This window comes from Catharus ustulatus, chromosome 28, assembly GCF_009819885.2.
Source record: "Catharus ustulatus isolate bCatUst1 chromosome 28, bCatUst1.pri.v2, whole genome shotgun sequence".
In the NCBI taxonomy this organism is placed as follows: domain Eukaryota; kingdom Metazoa; phylum Chordata; class Aves; order Passeriformes; family Turdidae; genus Catharus; species Catharus ustulatus.
The window spans coordinates 2,372,844-2,395,998 of NC_046248.1; the positions used below are offsets into that span (position 1 = coordinate 2,372,844).

Sequence of the window (23,155 nt, forward strand, 5' to 3'; positions counted from 1 at the left end):
TGTCACTGTGGAAGTGTAATCACAAACACTTACTGCTCCAGCCCAGGGAGAGGGAGCGCGAGAGTGCCGAGATAAGAACAAATATGCAAGAGCATAGTGTGTTTTTAATGGAAGGGAGATTTATTTCTCTCTGTGTCTTTTTAAGCCTCTAGATAGATCATAAAAAAACCCAGCCCAACCCACACACAACCTGTCTGCCTGAAATAGCCGAAATGTAATTTAAAGAGCATCATTTTAACTAATACTTCACTTCAGAGACACCTGCCCTATATTCATTGGAGATGCAGGCTGCATTAGAGCATCTGATTTATCTTTGGAAAGGATGTTTGAGCTCCTTTGTTCCTGTCAGGTCCCTTTTGAGGAGTAAAGTGGCAGAGGGGTGGTTCGACAACTCAGCCCTTGGCGTGATGCCCGCTCTGCATGGACAGAGAGCTGGAGGGGACAGGGAGAGCACCCCTGTGGGGGTGGAGGGTGGGGCACAGCCTGTCTGGCTTGTTGTGGGGAGGGGAGCTGGGGGGTTGTGCAGAATTTAGTGGGACAGCATGTGTTGATGGATCAGATGAGCAATATCATGGATATTTGCTGTCTGTTGGAACAGGAGAGTCCAGGATGGGGTGTTTGAAGGTACATCCACTGGACACAAATCCCAAACTAGATCTGTGCATCTGTTCCCATGGAGAAATACCCCCACATCCTGTTCTTGTTGCCATAGGCTCTGGGTATCTTATAATTTCGTATGTTGTTGTCTTTTTAATGAGCCTGCAGGGATGAGACATTCTTGTCATTACGTTGATGGAGAAATGAGACCCAAGGAGACTGAGGGTTTTGCCAGGAGCACTCTGGCAGAGCCAGCATCCATCCATCCTTCTCTGCACTTACTGACCCGCAGCAAGGAGGCTTTTCTATCGTTAAAAATAAAGGAAATTCCACAAATCATGGTTTTCTCCCACGGTGGAGGAAAGGATCCCCTGTTGGCAGCATCCCCCAGGTCCCAGGCTGGTCCTAACCAGCCCCAAACTGGGGTCACCTGTTGAGGATGAGGCAGTGTAGGGATGAGTGTGAGGAAAGATGGGGAGAGGAGAGCTGCTGTGAAATCCCTCGCTTGCCCTTTCTGATCTGAAGTTCACTTGTAATATTTTCCCCGACTCGGGTTGCTAATGCGTTTTGTTCTCCAGAGTGTGCGTGGCCCGACTTCCCGCGCAGCCTTTAATTAGTTTCTGGATGATGACATCTCCGCCGAGAATCATCTCGTCGTGTCCCTCCGATCCTGGGGGGAGATAAAGGAATCTAATAAAGACATCCAGCATTTGGAGGTGATGGGTTTGACAAGCTTTGTATTAACCACAAGTCGTGTTCAAACTTTCTGGGGTGCTGTCGGCACTCTCTGGCTCGTCCTCACACAGGGATTTTCCCAAGGGTCTGATGGAGGCTTCACTGGTACCCAGAGGAATGAGAGGAGCTGGGGACTCTGTGTCCCCTGAGCAGGGTGTGACACAGTCACTGTCACTTTGATGGTCACCGTGGAGGCAGTTGTGAGAGAGGCTGTCGTGCCTTGAGGAGTGGTGTCAATAATGCTGGAAAAATGATGCAGGTGTCTTAAGGATTCGAGATCCTTCAATTTTCTGCCTTTCGTGAGGCGTTGCTTGGCTTGCAGGGGGAATCCCAGGTGGCTCAGGGTGCAAAAACTGGAAACTAGATCCGTGCAGCGTGTGTGGAGTTGAAAATGAGATCTGTCTAGACAGGGAGCTGAACTACCAAACACTCCTTGTTTGGCTGCATTTCTTCATGGATAATAATGGAAAAACTTCACTTTTATATCTTCCTTCTTGTTTTTTCTTTTCACTCAACATCATTAGACTCATTTTAAAGGACTAAGTGAAGTCCAGAGCAGTGCCACATCTTCTTTTAGGCATTGTAATATGAATATAGAACTCTCCCAAACCTGAGGGAGGGATTCTGCCTCCTCTTAAGGCTGGTTATTAATAGTCATACAAAGAAACTCTGATTTGATTCCCCATAGGTGTGGGGCTTGATGTGAGGTTTTTTCTTCATTTTTTTGCTAATAAAAATGATACAGATCCCTTTAGAATCTTGAAAGCAGGGGAGTGAATCTAGTAGGGTGCACCCTGACTCCTTAGGGAGCTGCTCTTGGTCCAGGCTCATGACCTGGACCCATCCAGAAATCAGGGAGAAATCCTTGTGCTGGAGCCCCGACTCTCCTATTGTGCCGTGTTTGTTGTGGTGTATCCCTTGTTGACTGCAGCAGTAGTGCTGATTTATGCTGTCGTAAGTGGAATCAGATTGGGCTCCCTTTTGGCACTTAGCTGTAAAGTTTGTCTGCAGAAACCCTGCTGTTTATGCGGTGAATTATACCCGTGTTCACAAATACTTTACTAATGAATGATTGGGAACGTCTTGTTTCCCCCTCCTCCTCTGAGTTATTATGATGCTGTGCTGTATAACCTGCTGCAGAGACGGGTGTAAAAAATCTCGTGTCCTCCAAGCTTCCCTGCAACAGGAGCCGTTACCTATCTGGGAAATCATTTAGACACATTTCGGTGCCGTATGACACATCTCATTACGCCTCGCTTTACAACGAGCCATTGTCTTTAGTTATTTATTAATTGCTTATTAAGGTCGTTATGTATGTCCTCTTTGTTTCCAGTCTTCTTTCTTCATGGCTTTGACTGCTGCCAGGTTTGTGAAGAGGGGGATCAATCCCTCAGCAAAGCTGTGCTGAATCTGGGAAGGGGGTGGTGGTGCCAACCCAGGGTCCAGGCAGCCCTGGGGAGCAACACAGGCACCCACAAGGGGTTTGTGTAAAACCTTTGTGACTGAGCAGGCTCTGAGGCTGTGTTTGTCCTTCGTCACACCTTTGGACAGGCTCAAACAGCTCCTGATATGATGGAAGGATGATATGAAGGAAAGATTATATGAAGGAAGGATGATATGACAGAAAGACAATGCCCTCTCTGCTTTTCTCTTAACTATAATTGTGTTAGAGCAGCACAAACTGATTTAAAAGCCCATTATAATACACCTGTAATTGAAGGCGCAGGGCTCTCAATTTGCTCCCTAAAGGCAAAAAGCTTTGGAACACAAAGGAAGGAGGAGGCATCGTGGAGGTGCCTGGCACTGTGGCAGCCAGCACTGCATCTTCTCCTGACCTGGCAGCTCCAAAGTGCTCTGGTTACAACCTGGAGGAGTCCTGGAGCTGGATGTTGGGGTTCCCTGCCTTTGGCAGACCCTGGCTGGCTTTGGCAGAGCCTCAGTTGCCAGAGGGTGGGCTCTGTTTGATTCAGCATTGCTGTGGGCAGGGGTAAGGAACCCAGGACTCCCCCTGACCAAATCCCAGCAGCAGGACCCACGGCAGCAAACTCTGTAAAACACAGGGAAGTCTGAGTGTGCCAGCAGTAAGAAGCTGTTACAGAAAGCAGGAGCAGTGTCAGGCTGATGCTCAGGAAGCTGCCAGTGCACATCACAGATCGCCTGCAGAACGCAAGTCTGACTCTCCCTCTTTTTCTTTCTTCCAGACACTTTTATAGTTGTTCTTTGTTGTTTCCTTTGATCTGGAGCAGATGTTGCTCGTGCTGGAAGATGGAAGTTTGCATGTTTTATGAAGGGGAAGCAGGGCTGGGCATACCAGGACTGTCACTTTCTGCCAGGCTGTGCCACGGGCTGAGACCCCTTGGCTGGGGAAAGCACCTGCTCTGCCTCACTCCCACACCAGATGGGGTTTGCTGATCTAGAAAGGTCACAACTATAATTCTGCACTTCTTACTTGGCTCCCAAAAGTGGGTAGAAAGGGGATGGTTAAGGCAAAGAAATACAATTGCTCCTTGAAGAAGGAATAGGCAACTTGGTGAGGCTCATTTGAAGCCCCCTTGCCAGTGTGAGGTGGAGAGGTTGTTCCAGATGCACCCTCCACTCAGCCTGATGCATGGCTGAAATTTGGGGTGCTGGGGTGTCAGGAGACAGGGGTGGGACACGGGGTCAGGGAGAGGAGAGCCCAGGCAAGCAGCACAGTCAGTACATGCCAGGAAGGTGGGTGGTGAGGTGATGATGATGGAGATGGAAGTGGAGGGCCTAAGCAAGGAGGCAAAGCTGGTGATGTTTATGCAGTTTGGGATGAGCTATGAAAGGCAGCTGGAGGAATAATCAGGGAAGGCTCAGCCCTGCAGCAGGTGCCATGGGACAGGCAGCAGAGGAGGTAACAGAAGTGCCAGGGGAGTCCCACCATGTTCCCAGGATGTGAAGATCTGTGTGCAGCACTGCCATGGCACTCAGGCATGGGATCTGTGAGCTGCACACCTGTGCTGGCTCGGGAGCGGGTGTTTGGAGGTGAAAGCAGAGCAGGGATATCGTCTGTGCCAGTGGCAGGAGGGCGTCTGTGCGCCAGGGAATAGATGTGTGTCGGCAGGCACATATGCTTGAATCCACAAAGACATCTATCACCTGCCTGAGCACCCTCCAACGTGGAGCTCACCATATGCTTTGGTTAAATATTTAAGCAAGCTGCTTTCTGTCCTGGGGACTCCTTGTGTGCGAGCAGGCACCGCGTTGGGACAAGCTGGGGGCATGCCCTTGGACCTGTGGGGGGCTGAGAGCACCCAGAGACCTTCCCCAAAACCGTGGCAAGGATGGAGGGGGGAAAAGAGGGAGCTGGATCAATAAAGCACCAGCCTGCCTGTGGGGAAATCTGTGCAGTGTCACTGGAGCAGCTTGGCCAACAGTGCCATGTTTAATCACTTCTGAGCAAGAGAGATGCTGAACACAAAAGGACTGCCCGCAAGGAGAGGGTTCCCACCTGGGAAGCCTGCATTTACTTAGTTTTATTTATTTATTCATTCCCAAAGGGGCACAGCTCCATCTGCATCCTGCTTTTGGCAGAGGAAATGTGTCCTCTGCCCCACTGCTGTGGAAATGGCAAGTGCTGGTGAAAGTTCTTTAATGCAGAGGGAATGGGAGTGTTGGTGACTGTTAAATAATATTAAATACGTACTTGGATCTTTTATTTATTAAGATTTCCCTCCTCAGTCTGGTAGAAGCCTTACAACACACCTGTTGTGTCTCTAGAAAGGCATTTGGAATAGTTTGTGTGGTGAAATATTCAAATATTTAATTAGCATACAATAACCACCGTGGTAAATCCTACCATTGCATAGACAATTCCAGACTTAGTTAACAGCTTCACTGACTTTTCTCTGGTTTGCTTCCCAGATGTTCTTGCCTCCTCTCATTCCAGATGGGGCACAGTAAATTGAATTTCCCTCAAAGTGTCCTGAGCTTGCCAGAGTATGGTGAACTTTTTCCCTGTTGCATGAGCAGCTCAAGCTGCTTTTTATAGAATTATGGAAAGGTATGCGTTGAAAGGGACCTTAAAGACCCTCTAGTTCCATCCCCTGTTGTGGGCAGGGACTATCCACTATCCCAGGCTGCTCCAAGCCCTATCCAACCTGACATTGAACAGTTCCAGGAATGGGGCAGCCACAGATTCTCTGTGCCAGAGCCTCACCACCCTCATTGCAAAAAAACTTCTTATACCTGTTTTAAATCAATCCTCCTCAGGTTAAAGGCATTCCCCTTTGTCCTATCAATCAAAGCCAAGTTTAAGTTGTTTTAATTATGTTTTATAACCTGGTCAGTTGATTTTTGTCTCTCACCTGGGTGGGTGTGAGCAGTCTGAGCAGTCCCAGAGTAGCAGTGTAAAGTCTGCCTTGTTCATTTTAAAGCCTCTGCAAAACAAGCTGAATTGGGTCGATGTGGATTCAGCAGTTAAAAACATCAGAAAGGTTCCTCTGTGATGCAGCAAACAACACATTAAAGATGATGGATTCTGCTTTAGTTTTCTTGGGACTTAGAGCTGGAAGCTCTTGCTGCTTCCCAGGCAAAGGTGGGCCATCACTGCGCCTCCGCTTGGCTCTTCCCACCTCTCCAAAATGACAATGGTAATACCCCCTTGGCCTATTTTTGTTGTCCAGATGATATGCTCTGTGTTTTTAGAGCACACATGGATTTCCTGACTGGCAGTCCCAGCCTCACCAGGAACACAGCAGGGCAATCATAACGACGTTGTAATTAATTGCATCTCCTCAACGGAGCTGGCCATGGGCAGAGCACTCCCAGCTCTGAGTGGTCCCACGAGAAATGTGCTGTCCCCTTAGTGACACTGAAGCATATTAATATTTCTTTAGGTGTTGTCTTTGTGCCCTCCACTGTCCTGCCCCAGAGCCCCCTCTGTTTGGGAGCAGCTGATCCAGAGTTGTTCTCCAGTGCATGATTAGCAGATTAGCCATCGTGCCCAGAGCAGCAAAAAATGAACTCCCAGAAAACAGAGAATAATTCATTACCCACCTTGATTTCCACTTAAAATGTACTTTAACTACACTTCCAACTACAAACCCTAAATCACCATCATGTTCACAAAAAATCCATCATTTTTTATTTTATTGCTCAGCACTGGCATGACATAATCCCTTCCAGAGCGTCTTGGAGTGCTTTACGGATCAATAAATTACTTACCTGCACAGCAGAGGCATTGCGTGCAAGGCCATTGCAGTCATTCCGGCTTGGCGCAGCCCAGGAAGGTGTGGGAGGTGGGGAGAGGCAGGGAAGGGAGGCTCAGGAGTGGGGTCCAAGTCAGGATTTGGGGTGTTGGGCTGCAGCCCCAAGTGGCCTGATGAATGGGGCTCTCCAGCAGGGGTGGAAGGTGCAGGTGATTTGTGACTCTCCTGCAAAGCGCTGCAGCGGGGTGCCAGTCCCTGCTAGGCTCCAGGGAAAGCCTGGAAATAAACCCAGGAAGGTGACAGTCTTTATTATACTCTGCAGGTGCAGGCTGATAACAGCAGCCAATGGTTTTCCCTCATACATCTCCACCATAGATCTCCCAGAAACCCCAGCCCTCCCCTGCAACCACATCGTGTTCTCTGCTCATGCAGCAGCAGGAGCTGAGTGCTCCCTGCTTGCTCCTCATCCCTTCCCAGCCCATCCTCAGCCCATCCTGTACCTGTGTCACTCCTGGGACCTGGACCCCCTGTATCTGACTCACTCCTGAGTGCTCTGGGTGACAGAGCCTGCACAGCTGCAGGAAACGCTGCAGTTTGAAGGAGGTGGCTCATGTTTTTTAGGGAAGATGCAGCTCTGCTGGGAAGGGTTTGTCATGGCTAAGAGGACCCAAGGAATGCTGGAAGTGGAGTAGGAAGAAGTACTGTCTCACACCACGGAGGAGTTTCTCAAGCTTCCCTAAAATGACTGAATCCCCTCTGGCTACAGTTTCTTCCCACTCTGCTCCCTCTTTTCCCTGTTTGCTCCTGCCAAGTCAGATGAGACTGATGGGCTGCTGCATAGATTGTCAAAGTGGAGGGAGGATGGAAATTAAGCCTCCTCACCCACAGTTTAAGATTTGAGTTGAAGCAGAACCAGTTTCATTTTCCTTCTTCTGTTTGCATCGTTGCAGTGTCTCCAAAAATCATCGATATCTCTCCTGACATCTCCATCAACGAGGGTGGCAACGTCAGCCTCACCTGCATAGCCACAGGCAGGCCAGACCCAACAATTACCTGGAGACACATCTCACCCAAAGGTAAGAACCAAACGTTACCAGAAATATTTTGGGAAGGGCAGGGCACTCTTTGTGAGTGTCTGGGGAAGGGTTGGTGGCTTGTTTTGTTGTCAGAAGAAGGTGAAATGCAACAAAAAGATGTGACTCAATACAGGGCTTGGTGAGTTTGGTGGAGGAACATCCATCCTGGTGGTCTGGAAGAGGAGCTGATGGTTTTGGTCCTGTGGAGGCCTGGCTGTAGGTTGCAGTTGTCATGCTTAGAGATTTGTAGAATCAGGGAATACTCTCCATTGGAAGGGACAGACAAGGGTCATGGAGTTCCTGCATGGGGCACTTGCCTTGCACATTGAATGTGCTTGTCTGGCCGTGTTTTGAAACTTTTTCAGGCAATTCTTACAGGTTGCTTCAAAAGAGAATTGTAAATAGTGCAAATGAGCAGGAAAACACATGAAGCATTAATTGGTGGCCTTGTTAATTGGAAAGCAAACCCTCAGCAGAACTGTGTGGGTGTGACTGCTGGGAAGCAAATTCCCCACCGTGCAGGACCGTGTAATTTCAACCCCCTTTCCCAGCTGCTTTTTGGCATTAGCTTTGCATTTTGCTGCCCTGTTATTCCCAGGCGGCTGCGAGGCTCTGGCGGGTGAGCCGGGGGTGAGATCCGGCGGCTCTGGGTGGGATGAGCCGTGCGGCCAAGCGGCAATGCTGGCTCTGATCCTCTGATCCTGTCTAAGCGCTTCAGTTCCACCTCAGAGTCGTGTTTCCCCGGAGGTTTTAGCAGCGTGGGCTGTTGTTGCAGACAGCAGCCTCAAGCCCTCCTCGGGGAGGCCCGGCCAGGCTGTCCGGCGGCCGAAGGAGCCGGCGCAGGGGCGGCAGTGACGGATGGCGCCGTGGCTGCTCTCCCTGCCCAGCTCCTGACGAGAGCTGCACTGTCTCGCTGCAGCCACATTGATTTTTTGCTATTTGTCTGTGCTGGAGCGCACGGCTGGTCCAGATCCATCACTCTGCAAAGCCCAGGCAGAGCAAGCTGAGTCGGCGGCATCTCAGCCCCTTCCCTTGTCAGGAACCTGTACAAACCATTCCCCCAGAGCACGTGTTGGCTTAGCCACTGTAGGTGGTCTTGCTTCCGAGCTGGTGGCTTTGATCAGGGTCTGTGAATGGATGCACATGCTCCTCCCCATCCCTGAACGTCTCTCTATGGAATCAAAGTTGCTGTCACTGTGTGTCACCATCAGGCAGCATTTATGGTCTAGGCAGTCCATGTGTTCCCACCTTGAAGCCTTTTCTTCCTACTCTTCCCCTTGTCTACCCTGACAACATGTTTTTGTTTTGCTCAGCCTCCTCAGCACCTGTTTCTTACAAGCTTCTTGTTTTCCCACAGCCCCACTCTTCTTCCTACATCCCCTCCTGCTCCCCAGAACCCTCGTCTCCCACTCATGTGCCCCTTGCTGCCTTCTCCCACATGCCATCCATCCTCTCCTAACCAGGCTCCCAGCTCCTGATGCCTCTGTCTTTCACAAGGGCTATTTTCTGTGTTTGCTGCCATCCAGCAGGTTTTTTTCCCCAGGGAATCTTTACATGCGCTTGAACCAGATGTTTCCATTTTACTTAGGACTTAGCTGCTATGGAAACTGAGGATGCACCAGGAGAGGAAGAGTGAGCTAATCAGAAATTACCTGTGGCGCTGTGTAATTTGCAGCAGCAGCTCTTTCCTGATTTTGGCCATGATTAGGCATTCTGCTTTCAAAACTCAAAGGGAACAAGTGATCATAGAGATTTACCAGAGCCTGGTCTCCTGCTGATGGAGGGTGATGAGCCCAGAGGTGGCCCAGGACAACTTCCATGGTTGCCCATCTCCGTGGGCAGCTTCTCTGTTTCTAGGTCTGCCAAGCCACCAAGGGGAACCTCTGCTTCTCCATTTTACATTCACCACACACAGCAAAGATGAAGATGGGAAGTGTGAGGACTGAAATGAGAGCCAGAGAAAATGCATAGAGGTGCTGCAACAGATGCTGGGATGGTATCTCTGTTCCTAGTAGGATACATTCTAATTTGGAGTGCCAGGGGCAAGCAAAACTCAAAGCTTGTGCTGGCCCCTCTTGGTTATTGTTCTGCTACTCATCCCATGGGAAGGCTTGAGCAAGCTGCCTCCTGTTCCTTCTCACCATCCTCCTCCATCTCGCTTGAAGTGGTGGAGAAAAGGGATGAGGGAGATTTGTTTGAGAGAATGCTGGTGCATAATTTAAGGGTTTACACAGCGGGTGGGGAAGTGGCTCTCAGCGATGCTGCTTGGGACAGGCTGTGCCAGCTCTGTGTGTGCCAGGCACGGCTGCACCGGGAGCTGAAGGAGCAGTCCCTGTGCTGACACTGGTGTGTGCCGCTCTCTGCAAAGGCACTTCACACGTTTCATGATTTCCTTGGCACCTGCGAGCACACGGTGCACCTCTTGGTGGGAAATGGAGCAAATAAGAGCGTTTGCTCACCAGGGAGTGCATGGGCAGTGGATATACACAGAGAGCAGCCCTACTCCCCGCTGACTGATCTCACTCGAGACCCTTTGCCAGCCACTCCAGGCTCCTCTGACTGCTTGGCTGTTCTGCCTCTGCTCCAATGAATTTGCATTCAGGTAAACTCTGCTGAATTTTCCTGTGTGCAGCTGTTGCCATGCTCTAGGAGCTGTTAAGCCCATTTTGGAAGCTCTGTTTGGTTTGGGGACTGGAGGAGTTTCTGCAGCTGGGATGAAGAGAACGTGTTCATCGTATAACTCAAGAGCGCAAAAAACCGGGGGAGAGAGTTTTCTGCTTCTGATTTTGTGAAACACAGGCATGCTGGCCCTGTTGGTGCCTCCATTAATTCTCAGACCTTGGTCCTACCTGTGCCCATCCTCCTGCATGAACAAAAGCAGGCTGCTGGCTCTGGAGAGGTGTTTTGTGAGTCTGTGGTCAGTCCAAATAAGGTGTGATACAGCCTATCTTCGTCCCTCTGCCTCACTCCTCTCTGTCTTACTTTATTTCTCCTCCCAGTAATGCTGTATTAACTCACAGCAACTCCTATTAATACAGCTGAACAGATCGAGGTGGAAAAAAAAATGAATCTGTTGGAGTCACAGTTTCTTCTGCCTCAGCAGAAGAGGCTTAACAGCTTTGAGGCTCTGTCCTGGGCTTGGATGCTCCAGCTGGCATCACAAGTACCCAGTGGAGCTGCCAGGCACTGGGGCTTCAAAACTCAGCTCTCTGAAACTACTGTGAGATGCCAGGGTCTGGCATGGGATGGGGCAGCAAAAGAGCAAAAGAGGCAAAGAGGGAGAGAATGCTGTAGATTACACTGGCCTGGATATAACACCCAGCATGAAGGCAGCAGCATGTGTCCAGAGGAGGTGGAAGTTGCACCGACTTGGACTCAGAGGTCTGAAAGGCAGCACTGTGTGTGCCCATAAACATCCATTTTGCACCCTTAGGTGCTGAGCATGTCTGTGCTTCCAAGGCTTTGGCTGGATTACAGTCCCCAGCCTCACGGTGCTGACACTGTAAACTGCAGCAGGGTCTTCTAGTTAATAGCCTGGTTTTGGTCACTCAGGTGTTTCCATAGTTACTGGGCTTTTTATTTTTTTTTGGGGGGTAACTGATGTTGTCATGGCGATTGTCATATTGTCAGACCAGTTTTCATCTCTCGGTGGATGAGTGCTGGGATTTCTTGGCTGGGAAGATGCTCAGCATCCCGGGCCACCGGGCTCAGGGTGACGCCAAGGCGCTGGCAGAGAGCGTGGCACCATGCTGAGCTACCCAGGGGACATTTTTCTGTGCTGCAGACACAAAACTAGTCATGCCTCCCGTTAAGCTCGGGAAATGTGCCAAGGAATTGAAGTGAGGGATCTTCCAAGAGGGATGAAGGCTCAGCAGCCTCTGTCCCAGGAGGAGCAGGCACAGTTTAGCAGCAATGATGAGAAGGGCTCTGTGGGCAGACAAGTGGGGTTATTGTGCCATAACAGGGCCAGAGGCACAAGGAAAGGATGTGAAATGTGGATCCCTCCACTGGCTCATCCAGCACTGCTGTGCCACACATAGACATCCTGAGCCAGAGGCTGCATCCAAGTCGTCATCCTTAATGACCCCTGATGGACTTTTCTGCCATGGTTTTATCTAATTGCTTTTTGATTATTGCTGTAGTATGATGGATTCTGGTGTGAGGCTTAAGACAGTAGCTGCCAGGGTAGGAAAACATTATGGTTTGGCTGATGGTGTATTTACTTGTAAGAGGCTTGATCGAGAGGTCTCTGTGGCGGGAATCCCTCATTAATCTCAGGATTAAGCTGGGTGCTGAAAGCTGCATCCCACGCGGAGCCAGAGTCCTGAGCTGAGGCTGAGCTGTCATTTGTGGGGCTGGTGATGCCTCAGTGCTACAAGGCAGAGGCTGGGGAGATACTTGGAGGATCCTGACGTGGCCACATCCAGGATATCCCCCCTGATCAGCCTGTTTAACCTCTGTGGCCTCCCTGGAAGAGGTACAGTCGCAGTGCCTCGTCTCACAGAACTGCGGGAGGATAAACACATTCCAGACGTGAGGCACTCAGACACAGCAGTAATCACAGCTCGTATACGCACTTAAGATAGATGAGACACGGTGGCCTGATGTGGCAGAGGTCTCATGAGATCATCTGTCTATACATCAGCAGCAAACCAGCAAAGGGACTCGGGGAGAAGTCTGGATATTTGGATATATTGATTCTCCCTGGCTCTTGGCAAGGCTTAAAACAAGAGGACAAACATCTGCAAAAAATATCCAGCTTGAAGAGGTGCTTGTCCCTGGGAAGGGGACACATCCTCCCATCTCAGAGGTTTGTCCATTAAGCACATTGCCTGCCATCTTTATCCTCCCTGGAGAGGAGGCAGAGCATATTTATAGGTTGAACATTGGATCTGGAGCCCAGCTGGGAAGCACAGGGAGAAGGGGAGTCCATCTGGGTGGGACAATCTCTGCCTGCTCCTGTGCTGCCTTGTTCTCCCTTGATCAGCTGCACGTGCTGTGAGATTGCCCGTGTTAGCCCAGCCTCACAACTCCTCATTAATGGAAGACCAGAGAGCCGTGTCCTCTCCTGGCCTTTTTAGCAGGGAAATACCTCTCAGAGGGAGCAGATGGTTCATGTAAGGCTCCTTCTGTGCTCATGTTGGGTCTTGTGTCTCTGCTCTGCCTCTTGTCTGCTTGGGAGATTTGCTTTGAGCCAAATGAGTGGTGTCTCAAAGAAGGAAAGAGAGTGATCCTGCTGTGTGTCGGAGCACAAAGCCCAGCCTGAGCTGCCAGCTCTGATTGGGTTTGGATGGGTTGGATTGGGTAGAGTTTGGATGGGTTGGATTTGGATGGGTTGAGTTGGGATGGGTTGGGTTAGGATGAGTTGGGTTGGAATGGGATGGGTAGAGTTTGGATGGGTTGGATTTGGATGGGTTGAGCTGGGATGGGTTGGGTTAGGATGAGTTGGGTTGGAATGGGATGGGTAGAGTTTGGATGGGTTGGATTTGGATGGGTAGAGTTTGGATGGGTTGGGTTGGGATGGCCACCATGCGATACCTGCTCTCACCTCAATTTATTACTTGTGTCCCTCCTGTCTTTTGGTGGCTGGGTGACTCAACAGAGGTTCAACTGACCCACTTGATGGCCAAGCACCTTGTCCTCCTTCCAAGAGGCAGTTGCAGGTCTGGACTCCCCTGTATTAACTGGAGCACTTCAACTGGCTCCAATCCTGTCGGCAGCTCAACCGTCCCCTTGTTTACTGTTGAAATAATTACTGCTTTGCCATAATATTAGCTCTGAGCCGTGACTCCATTACCATTATCGCCGGAATATTACCCATTTATTATCTCCCAGCAACCCTGGAAGATGAACACTAGGCTTCAGAGACCAATTGTTTTACAACAGACAGGATCTTGGTGTGCATTGTTTAATGAGGTAAACTACATTATAGCTGGCATTAATTTGGCTGCGGTGCTCTCCACTAAATCATTGTTAACCTGTAAATCTGCCACCACTTTTGATACTCGTTTAATCAATGTGTGCTGGATGGAGCAGCCAGGCAAAGGGTCAGTGGTGGTCCAGCTCTGCTTGTATTATGTAGGATATACAAACAGGAGAAGTAAATAGGGTGAAGTGGCCGTGGAGAAGCAGGACTTTGGGATGGGCACTTTTTTTGTGTGGTTGTGGTGAAGGAGGAAGCTGGCATTGCCATGAATTGCTTGAGAACAGTGAGGGCACTGACAGTGAGATCCTGACAAGGATCAGGGGGAATATTTAGCCTTTTGAGTGCCAGCAGCTTCCCCATCAGCTCCCATGGGAATGGGATCTGGCCCAGCAGCAGACAGAATCTGGTGGAATCACGTCATGGGCTCCAGGTTGTTCTTTCTCCAAGGAATGACTAAAACTTGGTTAGTGTGTGATGTGGGGAGCTTCTTTTAGCATTTCCCTTGCTGATGCACTCTAGTTCCTCCTGCTTTTAAAGGAATGGAAGATTATGTACTTTTATGTGTATAAATGTAATATTTTTGGTTCTCTGCATGGTGGAAATGAACTCTTGGAGCTGATTTTGCATATTTGGCATAACTACCTCTAAAATATTCATCTTGGTACAAAAATAAAAAGACCCCTTCCAGCTACAAATGAGGCAATGTCTTTCCCTTAAGAAAAAAGGGAAAAAACACTCTTGGTTTCAAGATATTCCCTAAATGCAATGTCACACTTTCCCAGTTTGCCAGAGGCAGAGAGTGATCTGCTCCTCATCGCAGTTTGGGGAAGCAGCTGCCCTAATAGGTGGCAAAACCAGGAAGATCGCCTGCACCCCCAAATTTTATCCTGTGTTTTGTCCCCTTGGTTCCTGACCACCTTTGTGAGACCCACTGAGGAGCTGCACATTCCCTGATCCGTGCTCTGCATTGCATCTCCCTGCAGGAACAACCAAATATGTTAATGGGGTGATGGGACAAAACAGACAAAACCCAACACACCAGCAATGTCAACTTGTTGGATTTTCCATCTCTTTTTTTACTGCTGAACACGACTCCCTATTTCCCTGATAAATGCGTGGTTTTGTGTCAGTCCCTGCCTGGGACTCTCCTTTCATTCAGCTGGCCTGGGGAAGAACAAGGGACAGGAGTGTCTGAGATTCCAGAGATCTCCACGCAAATTAAAACCTTTTATCAGCTCCTAATAGCTGTGCAAACTAATTATATTTGGACCAAACTTTGCCAGCGACTCCCCTGAGGTATTATTATAAAAATCTGAGCTGTGGAAATGCGTCCCCATTCTGTCAACACCAGGTCGCTCCAACTATAGAAAACTCTGCTCTGGCTCCTTTTAGCTCCCGTGATGTGCTTTGCATAAGCTGCTGCTGTTGTTTTGAGGAAGGAGAGAGCCTGGCTGGGCTGTGTCACATGTGCCCAAGGTCTGCTGAGCCAAGGACAGGGCTGTGGGCTGGGTAGTAGCACTGAAATATTTATCTGCACAAGCCCTGACGGCCTGGCTCAGTTTGTGGCCATCAACGTGTCTTTGGGACTGTGGGTGCACAAGCGCTTCCATCCCTGGAGAAGTGGGATGTGGTGATGAGGGGTGGGAAGGATGCTCAAGCACAGCAGGCAGGAGATGGGAATGAGCAGCACAAGGACAAAGCACATGATTGTTTTTCCAGTGTCAGTTCCTTGTTGGGTGGCTCCTCGTGGTGTTGGAGGTGATTTCCACCCAAATTTGTTCTTTCTTTTTCCTGGCATCACCATTTGCTCCATTCCTTGCCTTATAACCTTGTTCCCAAGCTTGCATGGGGTAGGGCACCAAAGATAACCCCAATGTTCACCCACCCCCACTGTCCATAGATAGAGGTAGCACAAGGAAATGATTTGAGCCAAACTTTCCTATGGGAAGGAGTTTTTTGCCTCCATTCCCCCACCATCCCTATGCTCTTCCTGGGGCACAGATTGCCAACTAATGGGGTAGAGCTACTGCAAGCACTCTCCATTAATGGAGCAGAATATAAACAGAATAAAGCCTTCATTTCCTGGGCTGTGATTTCATTATTAATATACTTTACAGTTCACAGGTTGTTCATTTGCTTCCATGTTTTCTCAGCTGGTGTAATCTGCTGCGCAGAGTGAGAAGAGTCATAAAATTTCCATTTCCAGTTGAACGTGCATCCAATTCGCCGTGAAATGTTTCTCTCTGTCGTGAATATTAAGTGCCCAAGGAGTTGGTGGCCCAGGGATTAGGCAGGGCAGGTTACCAGACCCTCTCTGCATCCAGGGGTGAGGGAGAAAAGTGGGGATAGAAAAGGAAAGGTGATGAGGCAAAAGTGGAGGGACTGAGGGAAGGAGCATGTGGCAGGGGGAGGAAGAGGGAAAAGAGGAGGAGAGAAAGTGAGGATAGAGGAAAAGAGAGGAAATTAAGTGGCAATGAGGTTTCAGGGCAGGATGTGGTGGGTGAAGAATGCTTAGACAGAACTGACCTACACTCACCTCCTCATTTCCCTGTCCCATGACCTTGACACTTGTCAGGGAAGATGTTGCACCAGTGTTTGCCCCAGTTTGTAAATCAGTTGTTGATGTCTGTGCTTGGTCACTGCCATGGGCCTCAGGGCTGTGTCCTTCCCCTGGCCTGAATATGAGTAGAAAAAGAATTTTCTTGTCTCTGGTGAGGCTGAGAAACGCTGCTCTGCTTGTAAGGGCAAGGAGCTGGAACGTGCTGGCGAGCCAGAGTGGCTCAGCTGCCCCATACTGAGCTGGAGAACAGCAGTGAGCAGCCACAGAGCTGTAGCACCATCACAGACACAGAAAAAGGGCTTCTCACATGAATCTGGGGAGAAAAAAAATCATACTTTGCTTATGATTAAACAGCCAGCAGGAAATTTGTGGTGTATTTAGGGCATTTAATGGCTTGTAGCCAAGCAATGGGTTTCTGGGACAAGGAAGCAGAAATTTGGGTAGTTGGGGCAGGTGGTCATGCCCCGAGGCTGAGAAGGTGGTGGGACCAACAGTGACATGGAGGGGTACCCACAGCTGCAGCGCCACCGGCAGTGGGAACATCTGGCAGCACATCTGGCACATTGCTGCAGCTGGAGGTGGTGAGGGATGTGTGCCCTGGTTACTCCTCCCTGGCCTTGCAACAGCAGCAGGGGATGTGGTGTCACTGCTGGGAAAGGGATAAAAAGGCAAATCATGGTGGCATGCCCAGGCTGTGGGGATAACTTGGGCACTGCCCCGAGACGATGGCACCGTTTCCTTCTGACTCTCTGCTGAAATTACTTCAGCCACAGCATTCCTCACTGCAGGGAAAAAAAATGCCTCTTCCTTTCCCATCTTCTCTCGGTTGAGTCAAGATAATAATAGTCTTTTTCTGATCCCCTGAACTTTCCCATCTGCTTGGTAAAACAATGGCAATTCTTTTTCCTCCTGGCCTCTCTCTCTGTCTTCCTCTCTTTTATTTTTATTCTCCTACGGTATAATTTAAAGCCAGAGCAAGGCTGTAGCCCGTGGGTTTTTCCCCATCCTGTGACACACTGCTGTTATTTAAAATGGCTTTTCCCTTGCAGAGCAATGCCTCTCACTGCCCTCCCAGCTCCTGTAGCAGGGCCAATACCTACACAGAGGCCTGAGGAGGGGAAGATGGGCTCCAAGGAAGGGGTTCTGCCCAATTTCCAGTCCCCCAGTCTCAGCTACCCAGTATCACACATCCCTGAAATTCCTGTCACAACCACCCCATCCTTCCTCCCCAGCCCCAGGGCATCCTCACCATCCCCCCAGAGCCCCAAACCCATCCAACTCATCACCCCTGCATTTCCCTGGCTTCTCTCAATAAGCCACAATATTGCAAGTGATCCTGCAGAAATGGAGACATCAGTGCCATAAAACATGAGGGACAGAGCAAGGCCACTGGGCTGGAAAATAGCGTGTCTGAAAAAATAAAGACGGGATAAAGATGATGGAGAGGCGACAGCGAGTCTCACCCTGCCATGATTCAGATGGCTCTGGGGGTGAAGAGTGGTCAGGGGGTCCCAGGGGAAAAAGAGGGATGGAAAATATTCCCCATTTGCAGAAAGTCAACAGAGGCAGCAACAGAGTCTGGGCTTGCCATGAGCTGCCTGCAGGGACATGCGTGGAGAAGGGAAAGTTTCCCAGATCCCCATGACTTCTTGCCAGCACTGAGGATGGATTTAGCCAGCACTTGATGCTTATTTTTTTACTCTAATGCCATTATGCCACTTGCTTCCCATCTGAGGGATATTTCCCTAATGCGGCTGAAATACGGCTTAACCGAGGTTACAGCCATTTAACGCTTTGCATTGCAATTGCTTCTTAAGAGCTTGTCCTGCGGAGAAAGCCTTGGGGTTTAAATTTTCAGCCCGAGGGACCCTTTGGTCCTGGCTGCCAGCAGCACTTTTTCACACAAATCCGGAGGAAAGCAGAGTACCTCGAGTTTGGCAGGGGTTGGGAATGCTTTCTCCTGCACAGCAATGCGGTCGCATGGAGTGGTTGGGAAGGAATGTGGTGGATCTCCTGTGGAATTTTTTCATGTTCTCTGCAAAGTACCTGCAGATAACAGGCAGGAGCAACCTTGGTTCTTGTTCAAGCCCTGCACAACACAGCTTTTCCTGGAGCCAGCAAGGAAGCTGCCAGAAATGGGATGAGCTCCAGAGGAGCCAAGTTGTGACAGGATTTAATGGAGGAGCAGCGTTCCCACAAACAGGATGCGTGTTTGAGCGATTTTCTCCAGCAGCATCTGTCACTCTCCAACATCTTGGTACCATTGCAACAAATTATTTAACCACTACCCACTGTACCCCATCTGTTAGGCAGCCCCTCCACATGGATGGGGCCCTACTTCCCACCTTTCCAGAGGAACTCACCAGCAAAGGCTGAGCGCCAAACAACAGGACAAATTAAATCAAAAGCACAGCTTCGGCACCCAGGGGGAAAATGCACATCAGCTTTGACTTATTGCATGGCGCACGCTTACAAGAGAGAAGCAGCGGCTTTTGTCACTGCAAGGGGCCATGAAAAATGAATTAGGGCCGCTGCTGGGAGAGGGCACGCAGGAGAATCTTTCATTCCGGCAACGCTGTCCTCTCTCACCTTGGAAGCAGCTACGGGGGAAAAAAAAACACAGGGAGGAAGGAGGAGTGAGGAATGGAAGGAGAGAGGACTTTGTGTTGGGCACCTGGGTGGATGCTCTGGGCTCTGAGAGAGAGCATGGGAGGAAGAATTGTGCCAGGAGCAGTGTTGGGGCTTGGGCAGGAGCACGGAGCTGCTGGGAGATGTTGTCTCCTCAGGAGCTCTCTGGAGAGGGTTTGGCTCTGTGGGAGCCTCGACATTGATTTTCATGTACCTTTTGCATTTATTTCTGCAAGGAGGCAGAAAAGCTCTGTGGGAAATGGCTCCATGCCAGTCACTGCCTCTGCTGAGCATCAGTCCCTCCCAGTGTCACCACAAGGGTCACCCTTGCCTTTCCAGGGCCAAGGAAAAAGGAATCCAGCTCATGCTGGTGATAATGGGTGGGTATCATTAAGAAGGCAGCCCTCCAGTGAGCCCTGCACCCAGCTTTGCTGCAGATCTGACACCACTTTAGCTTTTGTGAAGTGTAACCACGGCTAATTTGCTCTAACAGGCTGACACATGCCCTCTGGACCTTTTCCTGGGGTCCAGTGTCCTTACCAGCAGCCCAGGAGGAGGCAGGGGCTGAGAGAGGCTGAAGACAGTGGCTGCCACTTTGCTGAGCCTTGAGCTGCCTCTGAGCTCTCTCTCTCTCACTGAAATAAAAGGGCTCATTCTTTATTCGACTCATTTACTCCTGAGTTAGAGCCTCGTTCAAGGGTGGTTGGTCCCCGAGTTGTTTTGTTTTGTTTCTTTAAATATTAATTTCCATAATCCATTTATTTCCCAAGGAACTACTTCTTGCAAACAAAAGGTTTAATGCTCCTCTTTTATTCCCGGTAACAAATAAGTTGTCTGAGACGTGCAAACATCCCGGCAGCAGCGAGCTGTGTGCTGGCTGACGCCACAAACCGTGCTAAGGATTTGCAGGGACGGGGGAGATGCGTTCCTGAGGGATCACAGGTGCCACAGCTGCATCTCCCTGGAGATGCTCGCCAGGAGAGGGAGGGGCAGCAAGCTTGGCCAACACCAGGAAGCCCCACAAACCGGGATTCCAATCTTTTGCATGGAGGCGTCTCTGACATGCCTTTTTGAGATGGAAGATTTGAGAGCCGAAGGCCGGGAAGCACAATAGAAGATAGACTGCTTGTACCTCATTGTCTGGAGAATAGATGGGCTGCAGGCTCCCGGAGAATAGGAGCTGCCACTCAGGTGGCTTTAATAGAACAGGCGGCAGATAGATTTCAATAAAAGAAATGAGTATAAATATTGTTAGCGGAGAATAGAGGGAAAGTGAAAAAGATCTTGTTTAACGAGTCACAGTGGGAAACTTTCAAGGACTTTTAAGCTAAAAACTCTTCACAATGGTGCTATAATGGATGGCTCAGGCGACTTGGCTGTGCTGTGCAGCATCGGTGGGGCGAGCTGAGTGGGCAGGTGTCCCCAGAACACCGTGGGGAAGGACACAGCAGGGACTCACAGGCTGGTTTGGGTTGGAAGGGACCTTGAAGATCATCTCTTTCCAATGCCCTGCCATGGACAGGGTCACCTTCCATTAGACCAGTTTGCTCAGGGCTCCAGTGCCTTGTTTTCACTGTCTCTGGAGTTAATGGCAATATATTGACTATATGTGACCGCAGGCTGAGTGACCAGGAGATGTGGTGGCATCAGGAATTTCTCTGCAGGTCACCTGTCCCAGTAACTAGTGAGATGTGTGGCATGTGCCCCCATAATAGTTCAATATCAGAGTTGTTGTATGAGATATGTGCCCCAAGGGTGGTCTCAGGGATGCACTGAGCAAACAGAGCCACAAATGTGGGTCTTGTCTCAGTTCTAGCTCTGCACTGAACAAGAAGTTGAAGAATGTGTCTGTCCTGCCTTTGTGACTGCTCATGTTGGAATGTACCTGTCAAAATCCCCATGTCCTGACCCTGTGGTTGTGGGCAGCCAGAGATGAGACCTTCAGAAGCAATCACCTGTGCTCATGCTAGCACAAAATCACACCTGGGCGGGTCCTCCATCGTACCTTGAGGCAAAATTCAAGGCACCATCGGCTCACCTATGCCCCAAAAAGTTGGAAGGGGAAGAGAAGGCACAGCACAGCATGGCCACATGCAAGGAGAGGTTCCACAGCCCCAGGGAGGAGGGGACAGTGGTACCAGTGCAGGAGAAGGACTTAATGTCAAGGACTTTATGGCCACTCCTCTCCCTCACAACCTTTGCTGCTGTGCACAAAGGAGCAGAATTGGCTGTGAGAGTTCCCCAAATCCAGTGTAATAAAAGGTCCAAGTAAGGAAAACATGATGTTTTCCCTCTGTTTGGTGGCACCAGGCACAGCTGGTGATGGTCACCACCCCTGGGGCGTGAGGGTGAGGAGGGACCTCAGACTGCAGCAGTGGAGGGAACTCCTGCCAAGCTCCCACATCCCTGAGTGCTGCACGGTGCCAAGCAGTGAGTGCAGCGTCCCCTGGGGCTCTGCACAACATCAGGCCATGCAAACATGCTAATTAACACGGAAAAGCATGTCAGAGGAGAGATTTCCTCCCTTGTCATCAGGAAACTTCAAAAACAGAGTGGCTTGGCCCCGTGTAAGCACAACACAGACTCTGATATGCTGTGTGCCCGTTTCTGGGGTGACAGTCCCGCTTCTGAAGGCTTGTGAACATGAAGAGCAGGAGGTTTGTACCCTGTACCTTATGTAGGTGTGCTTCCTGAAGGGATTGCTCAGCTAAGGGAGGGTCACAGATTGAAATGTGCTGCAGCCTGTGGTTCAGGGATGCAATATTCACAAGAGGAGGAGAGAAGATGTCTGGGTCGATAGGGTAATCTTAAAAAAAATCATTTTTTGAAAGATTGCTCTGGATGGTTTCCAGCAAGTTAATTACCCCTAATCTTTGTCCACTGGAGCATGGCAGCTTCAGGCTGGCACAGGGGGGCTGAAAATAGGGGGTGCACAGAGGAGAAGCTGCCCTAGCTGGGGTCATTCACCTGAACAAACAAAAATGGGCAAGGGAATTTCAAAAATGCCTGAACTTTGTTCCTTATGTGTTAATTGAGCCATCAGGAGAGGGTAATAGTAGTTAATAAGAGGTGAAGCAGGTGCATCTCCCAGTTTGGCTGGGGCATGTACTGGAGGCAGCCTTAGGCCTTGTTTACCCACCTACCTGGAGCTGTGTTATGCCTCCTTTGAGAGAGATTTGGGGTGATTTGGGGTGGTTCCTTTCCCCACATGCTTCCCCATCTGCTCTGATTCTACTAAATCTCCCATCCTTCATTTTTCCTCTCACTGCTGCATGAAGGAGAGGTGAAGTGGGTCTCAGGTGCCAACAATTCTCTTATTACCTTTGTGTGTTTTATTTATTTACCATAAACTGTTATAGGATGGCCATCAGCACCGCAGCATCGGGGTGACGTTTGAAATATATGGCTCTCGGGTTTAGTGCGTCACTCGGAGCCGGGAGTGTGCGCGATGTTAATTTTTATTGCCAGAAGTAGCCATAAATTGATAGTTGAGAATTGCTGTAGGGACTGTAATTAACTAGTTACTATTTCACCTCCAAAAGGAGCAATGTTTCACGCTCTTACTTTTACTTATCTGGAATCAGCTGCTGTCAACATCCGCTGAAGCCCGTATAAAGATTTATAGACCTTGGAGGTAAATATTGACTAATGGGCAGCTTGGCTTAATGTTCACCTTGAAGGACAATAAATTGTGCTATTGATTGAAGTGAGATGTCAATATCTGCATTGTTGTAAACATTTTAATAAAATTATCTCCATAAAATATTCTCTTTCTTTGGCTGATCCTGGCCAGTGGGATCAGTGCCTGGAAAATGCAGCAGCACAGTGTAGAGGGCAGGGCAGTGCTTCGGGATCACTGGTGGGACTTTGAGCACCATGAGAACAAACCTGTTGTGGGATCAATGTTGAGGTTGTGCCTTTGGGCTTCAGAGGTGAAAATCTTGCAGCCCTGTGTGTCTGGGCTGGCTCAGCTTGATCTGGAGGTGCAGGGAGTTGGTATGGACACAGGAAAAAGCTCCAAGGAAGCTTCTTCAGTGGCATCACGGGCAGGCTTCAGCCAGGGAAAGCTGTGAGCAGTGTCCTAGAGACCTGAACATGGCTGCAACAGTGAGCCAGGGGACAGTGGTATGTAATTAATTTGGGAACATGTGTTCACTTTCTGGTGAGTTATTATCTTGTCAGAGGCTCAATGGAAGCAAATGGGGAGGAGGAGTCAGAAGGGAGATGAGTTGGGATGGGAAAACGAGGAGAACCAAGGGAAGGAGAAAGATGGAAGGAGGAATATGGAGGCCCCACACCTCATTGCATCTGTGCTATGTGGGATCCCAAGCAAAGCTTGGCCACCTGTTGGGTTTGCCTTCGTGCTCTGGGCCACACCAGGACCTCACCTCCATGGCTTTTCCATTGCCCTGATGGTCAAACTTCCCCTTCCTTGAGGCTTTTAACAGAGATCTGCAGA

General features: G+C 49.7%; 1 protein-coding gene across 6 annotated transcripts in view; it reads left to right on the forward strand.

Moving 5' to 3' along the window:
* Positions 1 to 23,155, forward strand: part of LOC117007989 (protein CEPU-1) — a 350,616-nt gene that overhangs the window by 315,819 nt on the left and 11,642 nt on the right. For all 6 annotated transcript variants that reach the window (XM_033081482.2, XM_033081484.1, XM_033081485.2 and 3 more), the window contains one exon: positions 7,457 to 7,582. In XM_033081482.2, the coding sequence (XP_032937373.1) occupies positions 7,457 to 7,582 (126 nt within the window). The remainder of the gene's footprint in view (positions 1 to 7,456; positions 7,583 to 23,155) is intronic.